Source organism: Rhipicephalus microplus, chromosome 4 (assembly GCF_043290135.1).
Source record: "Rhipicephalus microplus isolate Deutch F79 chromosome 4, USDA_Rmic, whole genome shotgun sequence".
Taxonomy (NCBI): Eukaryota; Metazoa; Arthropoda; class Arachnida; order Ixodida; family Ixodidae; genus Rhipicephalus; species Rhipicephalus microplus.
In genome coordinates, this window is record NC_134703.1 from 164,932,108 (window position 1) to 164,952,004 (window position 19,897).

At 43.3% G+C, this 19,897-nt stretch overlaps 1 protein-coding gene across 2 annotated transcripts in view; it reads left to right on the forward strand.

Annotated features, from left to right (window-relative positions):
* Nucleotides 1–19,897, forward strand: part of LOC119172937 (cubilin) — a 284,534-nt gene that overhangs the window by 169,200 nt on the left and 95,437 nt on the right. For both annotated transcript variants that reach the window (XM_075893824.1, XM_075893825.1), the window contains exons 33-37: nt 2,514–2,624; nt 8,324–8,542; nt 12,647–12,779; nt 14,053–14,252; nt 18,472–18,647. In XM_075893824.1, coding sequence (XP_075749939.1) covers nt 2,514–2,624; nt 8,324–8,542; nt 12,647–12,779; nt 14,053–14,252; nt 18,472–18,647 — 839 coding nt within the window. The remainder of the gene's footprint in view (nt 1–2,513; nt 2,625–8,323; nt 8,543–12,646; nt 12,780–14,052; nt 14,253–18,471; nt 18,648–19,897) is intronic.

The following is a 19,897-nucleotide window of genomic DNA, read 5'->3' on the forward strand; positions in this document are numbered from 1 at the left end:
CAGTTGGGCACAAGTCTTAGTGGCGAAGTTACACTCGTTTCCTCGTTTCCCTCTTTTTTTTCGCTAGGATGCGTTCGTCGGCTTCTCTGTCCACCTGTCCAAGTACCATTTCTCAGCCTTCTAGGTTGAAGGGCAGAAAGCTCGCCCATCGTCTTTCAAAAGCAGGCCCTTATTCGCCAAGTGACAGCGTCTGTTACTCTCGATGTACAGGTGACGTCATGACAAATGTTGTAGATATAGAAAAGGTACGGAGAGCAGCATGCGAGCATCTGTTCGTATTTTAGGGTCATTTAATATGGTGTGTGTCGGTGCACCACATTTAAGATCGTTTTGCCAGCGGCCTCCACGATAACCAGAAGTAAGGTGGCTTTTGCATTCGTTTCGCATCATGCTGCACACCGCGAAAGTGGACACGCATGTATCCTCATTCACATTACATAAAAAAAAATGGCAGCATATCCACGGAGTGAATGATGGAGAGTGGGGCGAAGCATTCGTCCGTCCATTCGTTCTTGCTTCCCTCCGTCTGTGCGACCGTCCATACGTCCATCCGCCCGTCCGTGCGTGCGTCCGTTCCTGCGTTCGTCCATGCATCCGCCCCTGCGTCCGTTCATGCGTCAATTCATGCATCTGTCTGCGTGTCCGTTCGTCCATCTATTCAACACTCCAAGTACCACCATCTCGCATCTTTTCATCATATATTCCCCATATAGAAACACCGCCATCCGGCGAACATTCTAAGGACTAAACGAGAGGTGGCACACGCACACTTTCTAACAGCTTGCGCTTCGGGTCTACTTCCCACCTTTAACCACCTCGAGTTCATGGTATATACTAGTTCATTGCATTCATGGCACTGCGGCCCAACGCTCGTTAAACGTTTCTAAAACCAAGGAGTTACGCTCAGTGAGTATAACGTAGCGACCCCTTCTTGTCAGATAGTGCTCTGTGTACATGCCAATGGCTGCTAATGGCGAATGAGAGACAGGAGAATTAAGCTTTTGCTTCGTGTCTACTTCCAATCTTTAACCACCTCGAGTTCATTCATGGTATATACTAGTTCATTGTATTCATGGCACTGCGGCTCAACCCTCGCTAAGCCTTTCTAAAACTAAGGTGGTTACACCCAGCGGGTATAACGTAGCAACCCTTTCCCTTCAGATAGTGCTCAATGTACATGCAATGGCTGCTAATGGGAATCGCAGCGTGCACATTAACTAAAAGCTGAATGCTCCTGTTTCTCATACCCCATTATCAGCTATTGGCATGTACATTGAGCAGTATTTTTTGTTGTTCAACAACGCACAGAAGTAATCTCTCACCGGCACCACCTTGGAGGTCAAAATGTGTGCAGGTCAAAGCGTAAGACTGGTTACATACTACGACGGGACGCGCGACAAACGGGTGTCGCTATACGCCCCTAAAACGGACCGTAGCAACCACCATAACAATTTAGAATCGTAATAGAATAGCCCAACTCATAGGACGCTTGAGATAATTGCAGATCGCGACTGAAAAAGCGGAAATTTCCGGAGCCATTTATCTCTGAAAAAGCGAGTTTTGTACTACAGATCGCATGATGCATAGCTAACTAAATTGGTCAACTGCATACTTCGTCGCTCATTTAGGCGTTATGCATATGCCCAAATTCAAAGCTGTCAGCTAAAAAGCATACATCCGAGGGCTTCCACACACTAGATGTTGTGTGATGCTCGCTTGTACTGGCGAGTTGCACCGCACCAAAACAGCTTGAACTTCTTTTGACACAGTTTGTATCCGCAGTTGGCTATGATGAGCTTCCTACTTTTCTGCAGCGTGGAATGGCGTAAGAAGCTCTCTGGATCCTTGATATTCAGAAAACCGTACCTCGACACAAACGAGGGAGGGGTTTATGCTCTGGCCGATGCACATTCGTTGGCGGGCGATTGTGCTTTCCCAGGGGTCTCGAACACGTGGCCTGTGGGCCATGAACCTCTCACGTGGGGCCCGCGACTCACACATGTTCATTCTGTATATTTTTTTATCTTAATAAGCATGTATGTTCGTGAGCCACTCAGGCATGATAGGGCTAACGCATTCTTTTCGTAAGGCACTATCTGCGGTCACCGTGTGCTGATAGGTTGTCGTGAAACAACGCTGTATTTCAGAGTCAGCCTCCCTGTTTTTGTCATATTGGAGATGGGTATCGACATGTTGGAATCCTGAGGCCAGCTATTCTCGAAAAATGACTCACTACACGAGATGTGAGACACGTTTTCGTTCAAATGGTAGCGTGTACTGAAATAGAACCCCCCCCCCCCCTCCATTGACTCAAGCCCTTGCAAGATTGAATTGTGGGACGCCGACCTCAGTTAAGTTTGACACCCGTGAACTATTCAGTTAGCGCCAGGGCTGTGGTGATGAAGGTACCGGTGGCAGGGTTTTCTTTTTTTTTCTTTTTTTGTAGCGCCGCCTGGCCAGCGTGTGGCGTCTGTACGCGGTAAAACACTGGCGTTCTTCACCTCTCAATGCAGGTTGTGGAGCTACGTTGAACGCGGACATCGGAGGAGTTTTCAGCACGAAGGAGTATCCACGTTACAGTCCCGACACCGAGTGTTCATGGATCATCCGTACATCGCAGCCAAGTACGCTCACTGACCGTTCCGCCAAAAAATGGCTAGTCTTCGCAGCCTGCTATGGTGAACTTGATAGTAAAGCAATGCGCAGGTGTGGATGTCGTGCCAAAATATTCACGATAGAGCATTGCCTGCTACGGGGATGACTTGTATCGAAAACCTGATCCACCTCAGGCGTACAAACTGTTTGTGGCGACAATTGGTGGCCACAATGCTGCTTTTTTGTACGCTGTTGTAAAGAAACACAGGAGAGCAACAAAGGGGTGGATTACACCGGCACTTACTAAACGGTTAAAGGAAGAAAAAAACTTTTCCTGCATTTCTTGAACACAAAAATAACAATCTCGCGGAGTTTGAAACGTTCTGAAACAATCTAAACACCTAAAGAAAGCGAAAATAGATTTCTATGTCTACAAGTTTTTACAATGATAACTAAAAAATAGTTTGTAACTCACGGTATAAATTGATAGAAAAAAATCAGGCCACCGTTCCTCGCGATATACAAATAAGCAACATTCGCCATAAGTGGCAAGGCACTAGAGGATAAATTTAACCTTCACTTTCTGGCTGCAGGATCATCAAGTATATGACGCAAGTGTCTGATCGTAAACCAGCCGATTGCTATGTCCAAAGTTCATTCACTAATTCAGTGCTCTTATCACCGGTATCGAAAAAGAAGTAGCCACTGCCGTATGCTCCTTAAAGAACATTTCACCAGACGAAGATGGCATTGTCATAACACCTATCAAGACAATTATTAGTTCGATTATCACTCTATTCACTTACATATGCAACATTATCCTTTTCTTGGGAATTTTTTTTATGTGCCATCAAAAGAGATTGTGTAACGATCATTTTAAAAGAGGTATGAAAAGTAAAATTCAAAATCATCGCCCTATATCCGTAATAACGTTTTTCGCAAAGGTCGCGGAACACTTCACAAATAAGACGCTCCATTATTTTACAGCGAACAGGGCTATAATGTGAGAACACTGTAGATTTTAACCAGTTAGAATGACTGCGCTACTTCGTATTAAGTATAGCTTTCTTCAAAACTTCGAAAAAAGAAAGCTTTACACTATAGGAATATGTCCGTGCTTCCGTAAGATTTTTGATTCAATAAAACATGTCATATTAATTAAGAAGCTACAAATGTATGGAATACGCGGAATTGTGCTTGACCTAATGAAAAGCTACCTCCGGGCAAGAAAACTATAACGCTACCTCCGGGCAAGAAAACTATATGTACAACTTCATCATTTTAAGTCTGACTTAGGTATAATTAGGTATGAGGTTCTGCAAGGATCAATACTTGGTACTTCACTTTGTATACTCTTCATCAACGACATGGTAAGCATTTCTTTTACATCAAACATAGTCATGTACGCCGATAATACTAATGTGTTCTTTTCTGGTTTAGATCTGTGTGATATTGAGACAACTGCAAATTTGTGGTTGGATGAACTAAAATTGTGGTTTACAGTGAACCAGTTAGTACTGAATATAAAAAAATTAATTTATGCTCTTCGAACAAAAAGATAGACCTGCATTTTTGTACTTTTTTTTCATTTTCTAAAGAAATATTGTACAGGGAAAGCAATTGAATTTTTCGGCGTATGTTTTCAAAACTACCTTAGTTGGTCCGAACATCTGAATAACCTTCAAATAAAGGCAACAAGGTCTATAAGTTCAATTTGACGCTTGCACCATCTACTTCCAGGGAGCGTTAAACGGCAGCTGTACTTTTCTTTTATCCGCTCACAAATCACGTATTGTATTCTAGTCTGGGGTACGTGTAACAAAACAAATAGTGAAAGTATTGTTATTCTTCAGAAAGGCGCACTACGTCTGCTAACTACCTCGGTCACCACAAATATGTCTCTTTTTTGTGTATATAACGTACTATCATGCCTAGAGTTCTATGGGGTACAACTAGTCATGTTGAGCTATGAAAAAATTACAGATAACTTTCAAAGTTTTTCTTATACGTACTTAAGCATAGATATTACATATATTCTGCGTATTGTTGCGTTGGTCGGGCCAATGTGTCTGACTCACTATAGTGTGCAATCAATTGATAACCAAATTATTCAGTTGTGCAGCAAGATTTACGGGGTCGTTGCTTACGCAGTATATGCTAAAAACATTAGACAATTTAAGAAGTGAATACCCGTGTAATTGTTAGAACAAAATTTTAGGGTGAACGTGCTGAAAATATTTGTAGCATGTATTATATTTATTGTATTTAGTGTTTTTCATAATACACTTAAATTTCTATGTATTAATAGTGCTGGTTGATAATGTATTTGGTGCTTGTCGCATAGGAACCGCTTTGTTTGAATCGGATATTATTTTTCATTGTTGCAGTGTTTCTCCTTTATTCATTTTTGGTACGTATGGTATTAAATATTTCTATGTGTTGCTTTGCTCTACCTGCCTGGAAAGCAAAAGCAGAGTAACCCAACACTCTCATTTTGCCCCCTTTGTAGGCGTATTGTAAATATGCCCAAATAAATAAATAAATAAATTATCTCGCTATACGTAGGTTATCGTGATTTTTACCCGTCACATTATGTACGAGTAAAATATGGCATGACAGCCTGTTAGTTTCCAATGGCACTGTATGATTCGAAAATCGTCAGCTCTTGTAGCCAGGCAAATGATTTGGTCAACATGACCAGATTTCCAGATAACTTTACATATTGGTCTCCCAGTACGAAATTCGCATAATATATCTTACTCTGCTCATTCCGATTCGCTATATTTACACTTAAACATAATAAATAAGAGGCACAAATATCTTCTTTTATTTCTCTAATCAACTATGTTAAATAGTCTATGTGCTTTGTACGGGCTTCGATAACCACCGAAGTTTTATTTGGCTTCCTTATTAATTCTATGATCTTCTTTCGCATTTCCTTGAAAATATCATTGGCCCTCCAATTTATCCGTGTGGTTTGGTGTCACGGGGCTTGGTTAGTTTTATCTGAGGTACACAACACGCTATCTTCTGTAATGTCACGTATTTCCGTGCACTTCTTTCGAACCACGTAATAATTACTCCATACGTTAAAGAACATATAGGCTCCCCAAAACACTGGCAAATTAATAATCGATTATTAATCAATTGACTTGTTAAAAGCAGTACAAAAAAATATCAATCACCATGCAATATATCAAGTGACCTAGCCGGATATGGCTTGCAGGAAGTGAAGTAGTAATAGGAAGCAGATTCATAGTTCGCGGTGTACCTAATTTAAATGAAGTGATGACAACAAAGAGTACGTTTGCCTCGGTAGAACAGCGATTGATAGGGGTGCTTGGATGCTGACCCGAAGAACGCGGCTTCAATCCCGGCCGTAGTGGTCGCATTTCGATGACGACGAAAGGCTGTTAGCCCTGAGAACAAACACTGTCCTCACAGCGGTTGTGGCGATGTGACGTCACCGCAAGGACTTGTCTGCTCTGCTACCGCTTGTCATCTTTTTTTTTTTGTGCCAGTTGTGTACGCACTCTTTAGCGATACGGTGGTGATTACTCCACAATGTCGTGACGCATATACCTCAAGGTACTAGGTGGAAGGTTTCACAACTAGCTAAATTTGTACAAGCTGCAGAAAGTTCTCATAGTTTAGTTTGGCACAAGCAAACACCCGTACGAACAGAAGAGTTGATTGATTGATTGATTGATTGATATGTGGGGCTTAACGTCCCAAAACCACTATATGATTATGAGAGACGCCGTAGTGGAGGACTCCGGAAATTTAGACCACCTGGGGTTCTTTAACGTGCACCCAAATCTGAGCACATGGGCCTACAACATTTCCGTCTCCATCGGAAATGCAGCCGCCGCGGCCGGGATTTGAACCCGCGCCCTGCGGGTCAGCAGCCGAGTACCTTAGCCACTAGACCACCGCGGCGGGGCACGAACAGAAGAGTTGCTGTGAAAATGGGGATACCAGATAGGAACATGCTCTTGGTTTTCGTCGCGTACACCGAGAAATAAGTAAAGGAAACATGCTTAATTGTGCTAGCGTGAGTGCAGCTAGGCGCAAACTCCAGGATTAAAGCATATGGGTGCCGAAGTATCACTAGTGATATCAGGACGTTTTCAATTCACTCAATATATCGCGGTTTACCGTGCAAGTTATGCCTGCAGTAGGATATATTCTAGAAAAATTGACAAAATAGTAATATCTGCAACTGGGCATTTTGTATGAATCTGTATTTGAAATGCGTCACTTAACATATTCGGAAATCAAACAAAATAATACTGCCACCCACACAACGATTTCGAAAATGTAAAGATGTCCATTCACTCGGAACATAAGTACAAATTATTTATCAACAGTCACCCGGAATTATGTAGTCATATATTCTTATTTTAAGAAATACTGGTCCGATATACTATCACGTAAAAAATGGTACTGTTCACTTCACGTGGGAACAGCGCTAATAGCAATGATTCCAAAAGAAACGCGAGAAATTCGTGATGATGCAGTCAGCGATGTGACCCAAGATCCCCGTCGATGAGGCAACAAATGGTCTTTTACGCCATGTCTACCTACAGGTAATCAACTGCTAGGAAAATTAATATATTAGGGGGCTACCTAAGCAGGTTCTTGCGAGTGCGTCAGCACCATTGCTGCGATGCTGCACGAAGACAGAATTTGACAAATATAATGAAATAAAAATCCGTACACACGCTCAACCAGACTCCAATATTTTCGTTGAAATGAAGCACCAAAAGTATTGCGAGAAAATTATAAAACTAGACAACGTGGTGAGTGAGCAAGTACACGAGGAAAACAGTTACAACATCTGTGGTGGTAGTCTATACTGCGAGTGCATTTGTGATAACTTTAGAGACTCGACACTGCACATAAACACGGGGCTTGGTACACTAGTAAAAGGGCTCTCCGTAGATACATTGTTCAGTCCGGTAAAAATAACGCTTACGGAGGTAAAACTCTGATGTCTCTTGAAGGAATCTCCCATGAACAACTGAACCTAGTAATGTAGATATGGTTTCTTGACTATCAAAATCACGAAATGACTACGCGGCAATAAGCTTTCCGTATCTAAGCAGAAGCGTGTTCTCGCTTTCCACATCAGTCAGAATGCGGCTGCCGTGACCAGTAATGGAGCCCATCATCGGGGTCAACAGCGCGACAGAGACCTGCACACCCCTTTCATACTCAGCAACTACCGAGCGCGAGCACCATTGGTGATCGCATACAAGCAAACGTAAAGTTTTGATTGTTTTATCAAGAACATTTTCGATTCGGCTTTACTCATTCATCTGCAGCTTGATACAAGCAAAAAGCGCACGCAAACAGCGGAAAAGCGCATGAAGCGAGTGCATGTTATGTAGGCACGTCGCGGCGGGCATCGAAGAGTCCATGCCATGACGTCACCCTGGCCTACCGCCAGGTGGCACCACCCTTACTTCGTGGTGCTAACAGATGCGAGTGTACTGTGCTGTTTCAGCGTACGGTGAAAAACACCAGGTGGTCGAAATTTTCGGAGTCTTCCACTACAACGTCTTTCATAATCACGTGGTTTCCGGGAGGTAAAACAACAGATGTAAACAAGAAAGACCAAATCAAAGGGCAGAAGGTGACTCATCGGTCTTTTTTTGCACACTGAAAGCAACAGTGCCCTGGCCTGCTTTGATTCATACTTCTTCATTTAAATCATTTTGCGCAGACGAGCAAGTGAGCCTGACACTCACACACCTGAGCCTGCCACCCAACGAGTGCCTCCACTCGAACGTGACTGTTCACGATGGCGACAGTGTCGACTCGCCCCTGCTGCGCACGTTGTGCACTTCCCAGCTGCCGTCGGTCATCGTGTCCCGAGGAGGTGCACTGCTGGTGCACACGTGGCAGGCCATACTCAGGGCCCACTACGGCACATTCAGTTCCGGTGAGTTGCATGTTACGAGCGGCTCGCGGAAAGAACTGCGGTAAATCTGACAGACAGTAGGGGAAGCTGCCTACCTTTACTTCTGATCTTTACAACCGTCTGATCTTTAGGACTTTGTTCACCAAAATCACTGGTGGATATGCTTAAATAGTCTTAAACAAACTCTATTCGCTCCTAAGAATAAGTGAAATGAATTCATTAAACAAAGAACGACCAGCGGTAACCACTATGGGTCGGTTCTGTATGAAGGCCACCACATGTTCATGCAGGATCATGAGACAGTAAGACCATTTTAAAACGCAGTTTGCGTCGCATGAACTTGCCTGAATCATATCGTTCAACCATAAACTCTCGTAATGTACTCTTTTAATATAGGCACAATTAGTAGTATTCGTTCATAACCGCATCGAATTGGACAGTTAGGGTTTCAGGTTTATCGGTGCAGCAAATGTCGAATTATGGGCATTTTAACTGAATGAGATTTTTTAAATTGTTTTATCTCAGTCATTATTGCACCATTACTTTATTTTTCTATCTGTCATAAAGTGGGTGTTGCTTGATTCGATCAATGTCAAAGTTAAAGCTTATCACGCAGGCTCCTGATAAGTGATGGTTATATAGTATAGCCGCCCTGTGAGTTTTCATACAAGATAGTACCACTAACATGCCTAAGAGAATCCTAACTATTGAGTCCCCGACTATTACGTTTTTTTTTTTTTTTAGTGAAACGCACTTGATGTTGGAAGAACGCTTTATATGCGCAACTTTAGGGATTAATGCGTGAATTCGGCATTTTTTTCAGTAATAATCTACTGTGTGAGGAAAATACCTGGAAAACATCTATGCGTTTCCGTAAACCGTATTATTCACTATGGGGGCCAGTGCAGGTTTCGTTTTTCAGATCAACTTCGCCGCATAAGTTTTTATGTGGTGAAGCATCTTCTTGTTAACCATAGAGGATCGGCGCCAAATGTCTAATAGTGCACGTGCTCAAGCTCACGGGCAAAAACTGCGTGATCAAAAGAGCATGGTCGCGCGCACTAGCGTATGTCACCTCGGAAGGCTTCAGCAGGCAGTTCATATGTTCTTCTACATGTTTTGCTATTACCGCATACTTCACGTTGAGACGAAAGATAGCACAAAAACTGCTTCACACCCTGATGTGGCCAATGCTTTGTAAAGTTACACGAGATCGTATCCATAAGGGTAAGCTGTCAGCTTTACACCGTATAACATTGCAATTGGCTATTGTTGCATTCATTACTTTGCCATTGCAGTGAAACCATCCCACAGGGATTCTTTACTAAACATTTGTTGTTGTGGTACGAGTTTACGTTCTAGATCGCACTCTTAGGTAGCCGTTCCTGCGTTGAGTGCCGTCGGCGTTGCCGACAGAGTGAATGCAGACGAAAGAGTGCGAACGTGAAGAGCAGCGGAAGAGGAAAGCGAGGAGTGAGGCACCACAGTGGTACACGCCGTTATGCGTCGGCTGTTGGGTGAACGCGCCCATGGGCTGCCTTCCGCAGTTTTCCGAGACAGTCGCGCTACACTCCGTCGGCGACAGTTGATGTGAAATACGAAACTGTAAGGGCCAGTGGTAACACAGCGTCTTCTTCACAGCGACTTTTTCATAAAGTAAACCGTGTACCTGTACACAAAACAATCAGAGCCAGTTCTCTCTGAACAATGAACGACGCAACTGGTGAAAATGCTTACCCTGTCGCTGCTGCTAAACGAGCCGCCTAAGCAGAGGTTCAACGCCGCCAACCTACGCCAGAATCCACAGCAGTGCGCCGTCGAAATAGAAACATTTGCTTCCATCTATCGCTAAATCAAGTCAGCTAAACGCCTGCGCTCAGAATTTGCATAGACAGTATCGTAATCGTCGGTTATTTTAACCCGAAAGTGCTTTATTTCGGGGTTCAGCAAGACTTCGCTGACGTATTTTGGTCACGGATATCTTGTTCTAAATGTATACTAACAGGTGTCAAAGAAAAATTGACCGCTGATTTACGTGCTTCACTGGCAAAGGTCGTCGATCTTCTGTCTGGAGAGAGAGAATAAAACGTTTATTTGATGTTCTGCGCGAGTAGGCCGGTGAGGCTGCGTGAGGTGAAGACGTGATCAAGCAGTAATTTCAAGAAACAAAAGTTTTTCTACAACGCCGGGCTACTGGTAGGTAGCAGCACCATGTCGTTTTAGTGAAGCGTAAGAAACATCCGTCTTTTCGTTCATAGCGTCAGAGCACGAGAAGCACTGCGATTCTTTAGAATCGCGTATTTATTTCTTTTAGAAATATGGAAATATGCATTCATATGCTTAAGTATTATTGCTTACCTCAAATGCGCGTAATACTTGCTTTTTGAGTGACAGTGAATGCTCACAAGTATGAACGTAGCGAGCAGATCACGATGGCTGTGCCATAAGGGGGGGGGGGGGGGTTTAGACTTTCGCCGTTTGGCAGAACCGTGTGACACACAGGAGAAAGACAAACAGACCAAAACATTTGTGCTGAAGTATCCCAAGAAAGAATATTGTCTTTAAAAACTGGAAGAAAAAGTTTCGCACCATTTAGGGTATACTATAGCGTTAAAAGTGGACACTTTGGTACCGTTTAGGATTTGTGCCGTTGAATTTCCCCAAGAAAAACTATGGTCTTTAAAACAAAAGAGGGGGAGGGGGGTGCATGGTTTAGTGAGGTTTTGCCACATGAATGACGTGCACCTAAATATACGTACATGAGCCTTTGGCCAATCATCAAAAAAATTACAAACAGTGAACGATTTTCATTTGTTCCACACTACAAAAATATGAAGAGTTACCTATATACCAGAACAGCTCCGTTGTAAAAATTTCGCTTCAAGTGCGAGAGATAAAGCTATGTCTTCTAGCGGGGTAGCGTACTAGCACTCACGGTGGTTGAACCAAAGAAAAATATGCTGTAATGTAGCTGCATTGTAGTTTTTTAGTTGCGCTGGCATTTTTTAAACAAGCGCTTCAAAGTCATCGCGTTTAAAAAAAATACCTACGTGTTGTCATAATTCCAGACAACATGAAAAACACCGTTCGCCAACCTTGCACGCAACCTAGATAAAATATTCCGAGGTAGCAGCATCTGTTGCCCAAATCTGCTTTTAAACGACCATTAAAGTTTTGTGCAAAAGCTAGGAATAACTTTATAATAACGTACCTGAACTTTTTTGGAGCTGCACCAAGGCATAGATGCACGTTGATTGCGTGGTTATAGCATGTCTCAAATAGGTACCAACGCGCCAACACGGTTGATGTCGTGACCGAAATGACTAAAATCACATGCGTATCCAAGCAGACGAGCACCGCTCGACTCATGGGGAAAGAGCTATCTCACGGCGCCCTTATGAGGCGGCAGACACTTCTCCGCTGGGCGACACGCTGAATGAGACGGCCAGCAACGGAGCGCCACCGGCTGATCTCGAAAGCCACACTTGAAGGCACCTGTTTCTCTTACCACCAGGAAGATGGCGCACTTTAAGGGTCGTCGTCCTGCTCGCTGCGCACGCCACCTGTCCTTTGCCCGACACATGTAGTTGCCCATGCGCACGCACTTATCTCTAAATGAGAGTCGTCTCTGTCTCGTGCTTTCACTGAAAATTAAAGTGGGAGTTACAGAGTGAACGGAAGTCACTTCGCTCGCTCCAGCGGGAAATGTTTTCTAAAGGAACACTCTGTTCAAACAGAAAGATGTAACTGCGACAGTTAGTTCGTGCTCGTCCTGTGTGCTCTTTCCGCGCATGATTTTTCTTGAGAAGCACGCTGCACGTTTCGATCAGCTTGCCGTTTTTCGCGCTACATTCCAATATACTGCATTCGCATCTATTTCTTGGCCCTTGGGACGAAATAATGCACGAAAAACGCTTAACTAGCTCTGTGAATGTACATTTCACTCTCGCGTTATGTCGACGGCTATGACGGAGAGATCAACCATGTTCTTTTTTCTGTTCTTGTTTTTCGGAAGGGTGGTGGAAGCCTTTATGACTGATTTTATAACTATAACGTTTTATGGCAGCTGGCATAGCCGCTATTACATCTTGTCCATTTGACACCTGATATGAAAAATAAATGCAGGCTGCGGCGGCACACTCAGTTCGCTGGAAGGAAACGTTGCCAGCCCCGGGTATCCAGAAACGTACACGCCTTCTGTGGACTGCGTCTGGAGGATCACTGCAGCTGAAGGAAACATGATGCTGCTCAGTTTCTCGTACGTATGCTGTGTCATCCGTTGCCTTCACTTGTTCTGTTAAAAAGAAACGTTATCAATGGCACACTATATCAAATATGCGCTTTGGCATGTTATATGCCCTCTAGAATAGTAGCTATTGCACCTGAATGAATGTCAATGTGTTGTGTTCATGGCTACCGCGTTTTTTAGTGCAATGCACTTTTGTTTTTCTGTATTGTATGTTAATCAGTTATCCACCACGCATTGACTAAACCATCGGACCAGTTTGCTCTTTCAAAACCCCTAAGTCATTGCCTCTTGTTCAATGAAAAGAAACATGAATATCGCAGATTCATGTTTTGCACCCACAGCCTTAACCTTTCAGCGCTCTTCCGGAGCCCTCCACTACGGCGTGTCTCATAATCGGTGGTTTTGGGACGTTAAACTACAGAAATCATCAACCTTTCAGTGCTCAATTAACGGCATGCTACTGGAATTAGCTTACACTGCAATTTCGTTCCTGCGTTTATGACCTTACCTGCAATACGTTTACACGTCACTCCAGCTTTTGAAAACACCTTGCGCTCATTTACATGAACACGTTGGCAATATTTCAAAAAATCAAAAATCGCTTGACTACACAAAACTAGGACCACCAAAACTGGGCCCCGCCTGTACTTTTGTGGAATATAGAATAAAGATATCTCAATGATTTGTTTGAATTTGGACACTCCTAGTTTTCTCGAACCTTTCATTTCACGAAACTTTGATTTACTTACATAGCATTTTTTTTATATATTTACTCTGATAAATGTACGTGAACGAGTGCATAACCGCCTTTGCCATATGTGTGTGCAAACAAATTAAGCTCTTTTTTTTCATTTCTACAAAAACCTTACAATGTACCAGAAAGGCACCGAAAGAAATCACGTATCTCTTCACGTATCTCTGTAATGTGGCAGTGGTGGCATTCCGAAGGAGGTGAAGTGCTAACGGCGCGTGGACTGCGTGCTGCACTGTACGGGTACAGTGCCCACTAAAGACCACCAGAGGATCAAAAACTGCCGCAGCCCTCCACTACGATGACCTTCAAAATCACATCGCGGTTTTGGGATGCCAAACACTAGGTATTGTATATTACTCTAAATGAGGCGTGAAGAAAACTGGCACATGCTAAAAACTATCAGAGATTGTCGTTTATGTCTTCGCACCCTCACGTACCGTTTATTCGGCGCTGGTAGCACAATTGAAGAAGGCGGGCAGTAACTATAGGCTGTTTGATTGCATTGCATATCGGGGTCCAATGGCGCAGGTTGTTCTCTCTGGAGGAAAGCGAGTTCTGCAACAAAGACTACCTGGAAATCCGTGAGCGCAACGCTCACGGCAAGCTTCTCGGCCGCTTCTGCGGAGAAGACACCCCGATGAACATCACGCTCGCCAACGGACTCTGGCTCAAATTCCACTCGGACGACACGGACGTGGCTGCTGGATTCTCGGCGCACTTCGCCACAAGTACAAAAACTTTCCGAAATATGCCTCTTCATTTTTTTTATTGCCCATCATTAGGATAGGATTACTGCAAACTACTCCTTCGTCATGCATGAAATTTGAACGGAGAAAAAAGCAACTGTTTACCATTATGACATATCAACAAATATTATAATCATCATCATCGGCATGACTCCGCCTACTGCAGGGCAAAAGCCTCCCGATGCCATGATCCGCCAATCAACCCGGTCTTGTGCTTCCTGTTGCAACGTTATACGTGCGAATTTTTTTAATCTCATCGGTCCACCTAGCTTTCTGCCTTCCCGACATGTGTTTTCCGACTCTTGGAATTCAGTGAGTTACCATTAATGAGCGGCTGTTATTATGCATACGCACTACATGCCCTGCTCATGTTTTTTCTTGATGTAAATACATATTTAACACTCTTTTGTTCCCTGATCAACTCTACCCTTCTTGTCGCTTAGGATTACACCTGTCTCTGTTTTTTCAATCGCTAGCTGCGTCCTCAATTTAACTTGAACCCTCTTTGTGAGCCTCTCTGTTGGCAAATATGTGTAGTGATAATTTCATTGCGTCAATACACGCAAAATTGTCCCTTTGGAAAGTTTATTAGATATGTTACTTGAAAATTCGGGAGCACTTTGCGGCCAAATGATACACAAAATTGTTCAATTGAGATGCTCATGTGGTAATCACGAACGCAGATTAAATTATCTCGCTCAATGTCAATTTGTGTGTGTACACTCATAACAGAAAATCAAGGGCGGCCATGTAATGCTATCTGCCGCTCCTGGCCTGTAAATCGAAAATGCGCTACAAGTAACCTTAACGATGGTTCCACAGTGGAGAATGCACACCCTTAAGTACATGTGTACATTTATCAAAGTGAAAGCTTTCTATCACTCATAAAACAAAAAATATGTCCTGCGTCAGTTAAATGTGTAAAGACTCGTTTGCAAAAAACAAAAAAAAACAAAAAGCTGACATGATCAAGAGATTGCTTCGTATCCGGATCTCATGATCGAATCCTGCCATGATTCCAGGATGACAGCACCACATGATTCCAAGAGAATAAGCAGATTTAGGTGACTTTGACAGCTTTCTTATATATCAGTTCCAGACACAAATAACGAAACATAATTACGAGCTGGTGGTTCAATATATCTCTCAACTGTATAATGAGTTTACCAGTTAGCGTCAATCATTTCCAAATAGGCTTCACGCAATCATAAACTCTCGCTAAATATTCAGGAGGGAAACTCTGTCATGAATGAACTTAGTTAAACAAAGTTTTTCGAGCTGTGTAAATATTTATACACCACTCCATTATCATCATCATCACCCTGAACACGCCCACTGCAGGGCGAAGACCTCTTCCATGAGCCACCCATCAACCCGATCGTGGGCTTTCTGCTACCACGTTATCTCTGCGAGGTTTTTAATCTCATCAGCCCACCGAACGTTCTGTCTCCCCCTCATGTGCTTGCCTTCTCTGGGAATCGAGTTAGTTACCCTGATGACCAGTGGTTATCCTGCTTACGTGCTACGTGCCCGGCTCATAACCTTTTCTTCCCAATTTCAACTATGATCTCCTTAACACCTATTTGTTCCCTGATCTTCCCTGCTCTCTTCTTATCTGTTGAAGATACACCTATCCATTACCTTTTTATCGCTCGTTGCTCGCTCCTTAATTTAACCTGAACCCTTTTTAAGCCCACAGATTTTTGCTCCGTAGTTAAGTACCGGCAAGATGCAGCTGTTATATACCTTCCTCTTGAGCGTTATAACATATCACCATTCATTATTTGAAAATGCTTGCGAATATGATCTACCCATTCTTATTCTTCTAGTTATTTCACTATCATGCTTCGGCTTCTTGGTTACTACCTGTCCCAAGTTGACATACTCCTTTACAACTTTCAGTGTCTCTTCATCTATCGCAAAGTGCTCTTTTCTTCCGAGACTGTTGCACATTATTTTAGTTTAGTTGCAAATTTTTCTCACACCTACTCGTCTCTTTTCCGTGTCCAATTCAGTAATCATGAGCTGCAATTCCTACCATGGGGTACTCATCAAGGCAATGTCATCAGCGGTCGCATGTTACTAAGATACTTTCCATTTACTTTTATTCCTAACTGCTCTCAATCTAGAGCCCTGAAAACCTCCTGTAAACACGTGGTGACTAGCATTGGATAGATTGTGTCTTCCTGCCTTCCACCCTTTTTTATTGGGTATCTGTTTCTGTCGCTTTTTTTTTATAGGGAACTATGGCGACTGTGGAGCCACTGTAGATTTCTTCCAGTATGTTTATGTATGGGTTTCCTCGATGCCCTGATTCCGTAGTGTTCGCATTACTGTTGATGCCTCGATTGAGTCAAACGCTTTCTGGTAATCTATAAAGGCTGGTACAGGGGTTGGTTGCATTCCGCACAATTCTCTATTATCTGATTGGTGTATCAATGTGGTCTACTCTGTAGTAGCCTATTCGAAATCCTGCTTGGTCTTTTGGTTAATTGGTGGATTATTATGATGATACATCCAGTTTTCACCTATTCACAAGTTAGCCTTCGCAGCTTTTAGGCCTCTGCCGCTTTTTTGCAGCCTGCTCAACTCCCAACACGTTATATCCTCGGATGCCAGCTACCTTACGCCTGTTCATTAACTTTGAAACCACCACTGCCTGTTTTTTGCCAGTTGCCTTTGGGGCTAGTAAGGGTTATACGCTCGTAATGAGATTTTTGGTCTCCTAAGATAGTTTGCCAGTTTTCTGTCTAGTGATGTACCTCCAACCATAGAGTTTTCGAATATACACTAGAGGGAACTCTGGCGCTAGTGTCTATGGGAGTTGCAACACACGGCGCTTCAGCGAGCATGGGAATGATGCGTAGTACACACATTTGTCTAATCATCATACTTCTGGTCTGCTTTTGGCTCCGTGTGAGTTCGTGTGGCTAGGAGCTGTTTTTTCACGAAACAAAAATCAGCAAAAGTTCAGCAGTTGCGCTTCACCACTCTATTTTTTTAGGCTTACCTTTCCAAATCAGGTCATGACGTTCAAAAGGGTTGAATCTTTCTTTCAAAACAAAACCGAAACACAGCAATAAACGAAGCCGCAAGTACGAAGACTAGGCAAATGTGTGTACTACCTATCATTCCCATGGTCGCTGAACGATCGCAGCGACAGAGCCCTCTGTAGTTAATTTAGGAAACTCTATGCCTCCGACTTTTATTGCACGCTCTTTGATGAGACTAGTAAGATTATCGTTCAGCGTATCAACGCTTACGCCGGTTACCACGTTCAGAGCCTCAAATCTATTCTGAAGCAAAATGCCGAAATTTTGTACTTTCCTTCGCACTGCTAGCTCTTTAAAGTGTTCCTTGCGTACCAGTTTATGCCTTTGCTTTTTAAAATCTTGGGGAATACGAGCACTTATAGTTCTATGGCCACTGCATTGCATCTTACCAACTACTTCTACATCTTGTACAATGCCTGGTTGTGCACACAGAATGAAGTCTATTTCATTTCTGGTTTCACCAATAGGACTTCGGCACGTCCACTTACGGTTAGCCCGTTTTTCGAAGAAGGTATTCAAGATCCGTATACTATTACATTCTGTGAACTCTACTAATACCTCCTCTCTGACAATTCTAAAGACGATGTCATATTCTTCCACTGCATGATCTTCGGCCTGTTTATTTTGGCATTAATAGCATTAATTTGGTATTCATTAATTTGGCTAATTACTATAGAATTAATTACTGATTACTTTGACATTAATTAGACTAATTACTTTGGCAATAATGTTGCCCATCAGAATAGTATACAGTGTCTTTACTCTATTAGTGGCTTATTTTACGTCTTCATATAAGCATTCAACCAAACTATCATCATGGCTCGATGTAGGCGCATAGACCGGTACCACCTTCATCTTGTACTTTGTCTTGAACGGACTCTATATTTTTCAAGTGACTTGACTCTCTATTGAGTAGACATTCATACGTAGGTTTATTGTGTAGACACGGGACAGGTTTTACGTACTGAAGTATGTTCTGCATCTCACAAGTGTTCGAAGGTTTTGCAACTTTCTTTTGTCATACGTTCACATTCCGTCAATGTTTCCTCTTTAACAATAACATAGGCCTCAGACATGCGCGTAATGCTCTCATGGAATCACGCGGTTGCTGTGCCATGTGTGATCCGTGCCCGCTCTCTTCTGTTTAGTGCGCACCGTAGACTTGGAAGGCACGTCGGGCGTGATCGAGTCGCCGCTGTACCCGCACGACGCCCTGTCGCTGGGAACCTTCACGTGGCGGCTGCACGTACCCGACGACCTGTACCCGCGCATCAGTTGGGACACCATTTTCTTCACGGAGGAGTGCTGGACCAGCAGCCTCGTTGTACGTGACTATGAGTGGCGAGCGCCTTTCTTACAAGTTCATTGAATGGGCATAAAAACAACAGGCGCAATAGGAAACAAAACTAAACTGGTTCATAAATAATTCTCCCCATTTGTTGGCTTAGTGGTAAACTATAGAGATATGTTGGGAAAATTTTAATCCAATGGCTCAATCTTGACCTGTCTCGACCAAAGTTTTGTGAAAGACGCGTGCAGAATTAGTTTGTTTTGCCCTAATGTCCACGCACAGCACAGGAGTTCCTTGTTTTCAGGATTGCCGGGGCTCATGGCTTCTGCAGGAAGGTTCCTTCAGGTTTTTTTCTAAGTTCTCCTAGTTATAATCAGTTCCTCCACGTATGTGGAACTAAACAAGGATTGTACTGAGGGTGAAGATTATGTCAGCCGTCGTACAGTTATGTCAGCCTCAGTCATATTCCGGGAGGCACTCTTCCACACCGGGCTTGAGTACACTGGAGTGAGTGCCAGGACCTCAGAGCTGGGAATCAACAACCTATATAATGAGGCCAGCATAATGGTCTATTAAAGTTGTTGTTTTTTATGCGAGGCCAATTACCAGCGCCTCTGTCAATATAGACATCATGAAATAAACCAAAATATGGTACGTTTTGTTGTTCCGTAGCGCACCTCGTATGTACGCCACACCTCTATCAATGATATTTTTCTGGGGATGATACAAAATTCAGTACTTAATCTAAAATCATGAGCGTGGCCGCAATACCAAAATGCCAAATTGAAGAGCACGCCACCCTCTTTTTCTTTTAGGGCATAAGCTTTCCCTAACAATATAGTTGTATCAAACTGCAATGATATACCCTCTAGAATAATAAAACCATCTTTGAGCACAACGAACGCTATGAATTAGAGGGTACCTTAAACTACCTCACATAGTTTTTAACATTTAGGTAAATACGAGCATCTAATTTAGAATGTCACGACAAGCAACGTGCCAAGCGCGGCAGTGCTACGAGCCGTGAGCATGCCAGATAAAAAAAAAATTGCACTATCTCCCGCTGAAGAAAACCATGTGTAGATGTGAAGAAGCTGCCGCTAACGCTTTCATTAACGGTGGCGTTGACGCTATACCTGTGCGTCGGTGCCGAAATTGCCGGCAGTGGCGCACCGGTGTTTTCACCTTCCGCTGCTCAACGGCGCGGTGTTCAACGGACCGGCGGCGGCGCGGCGCGCGGAAGGGGTTGGGTAGGTAGGATCAAGATTTGGTAGTTGGTGGGT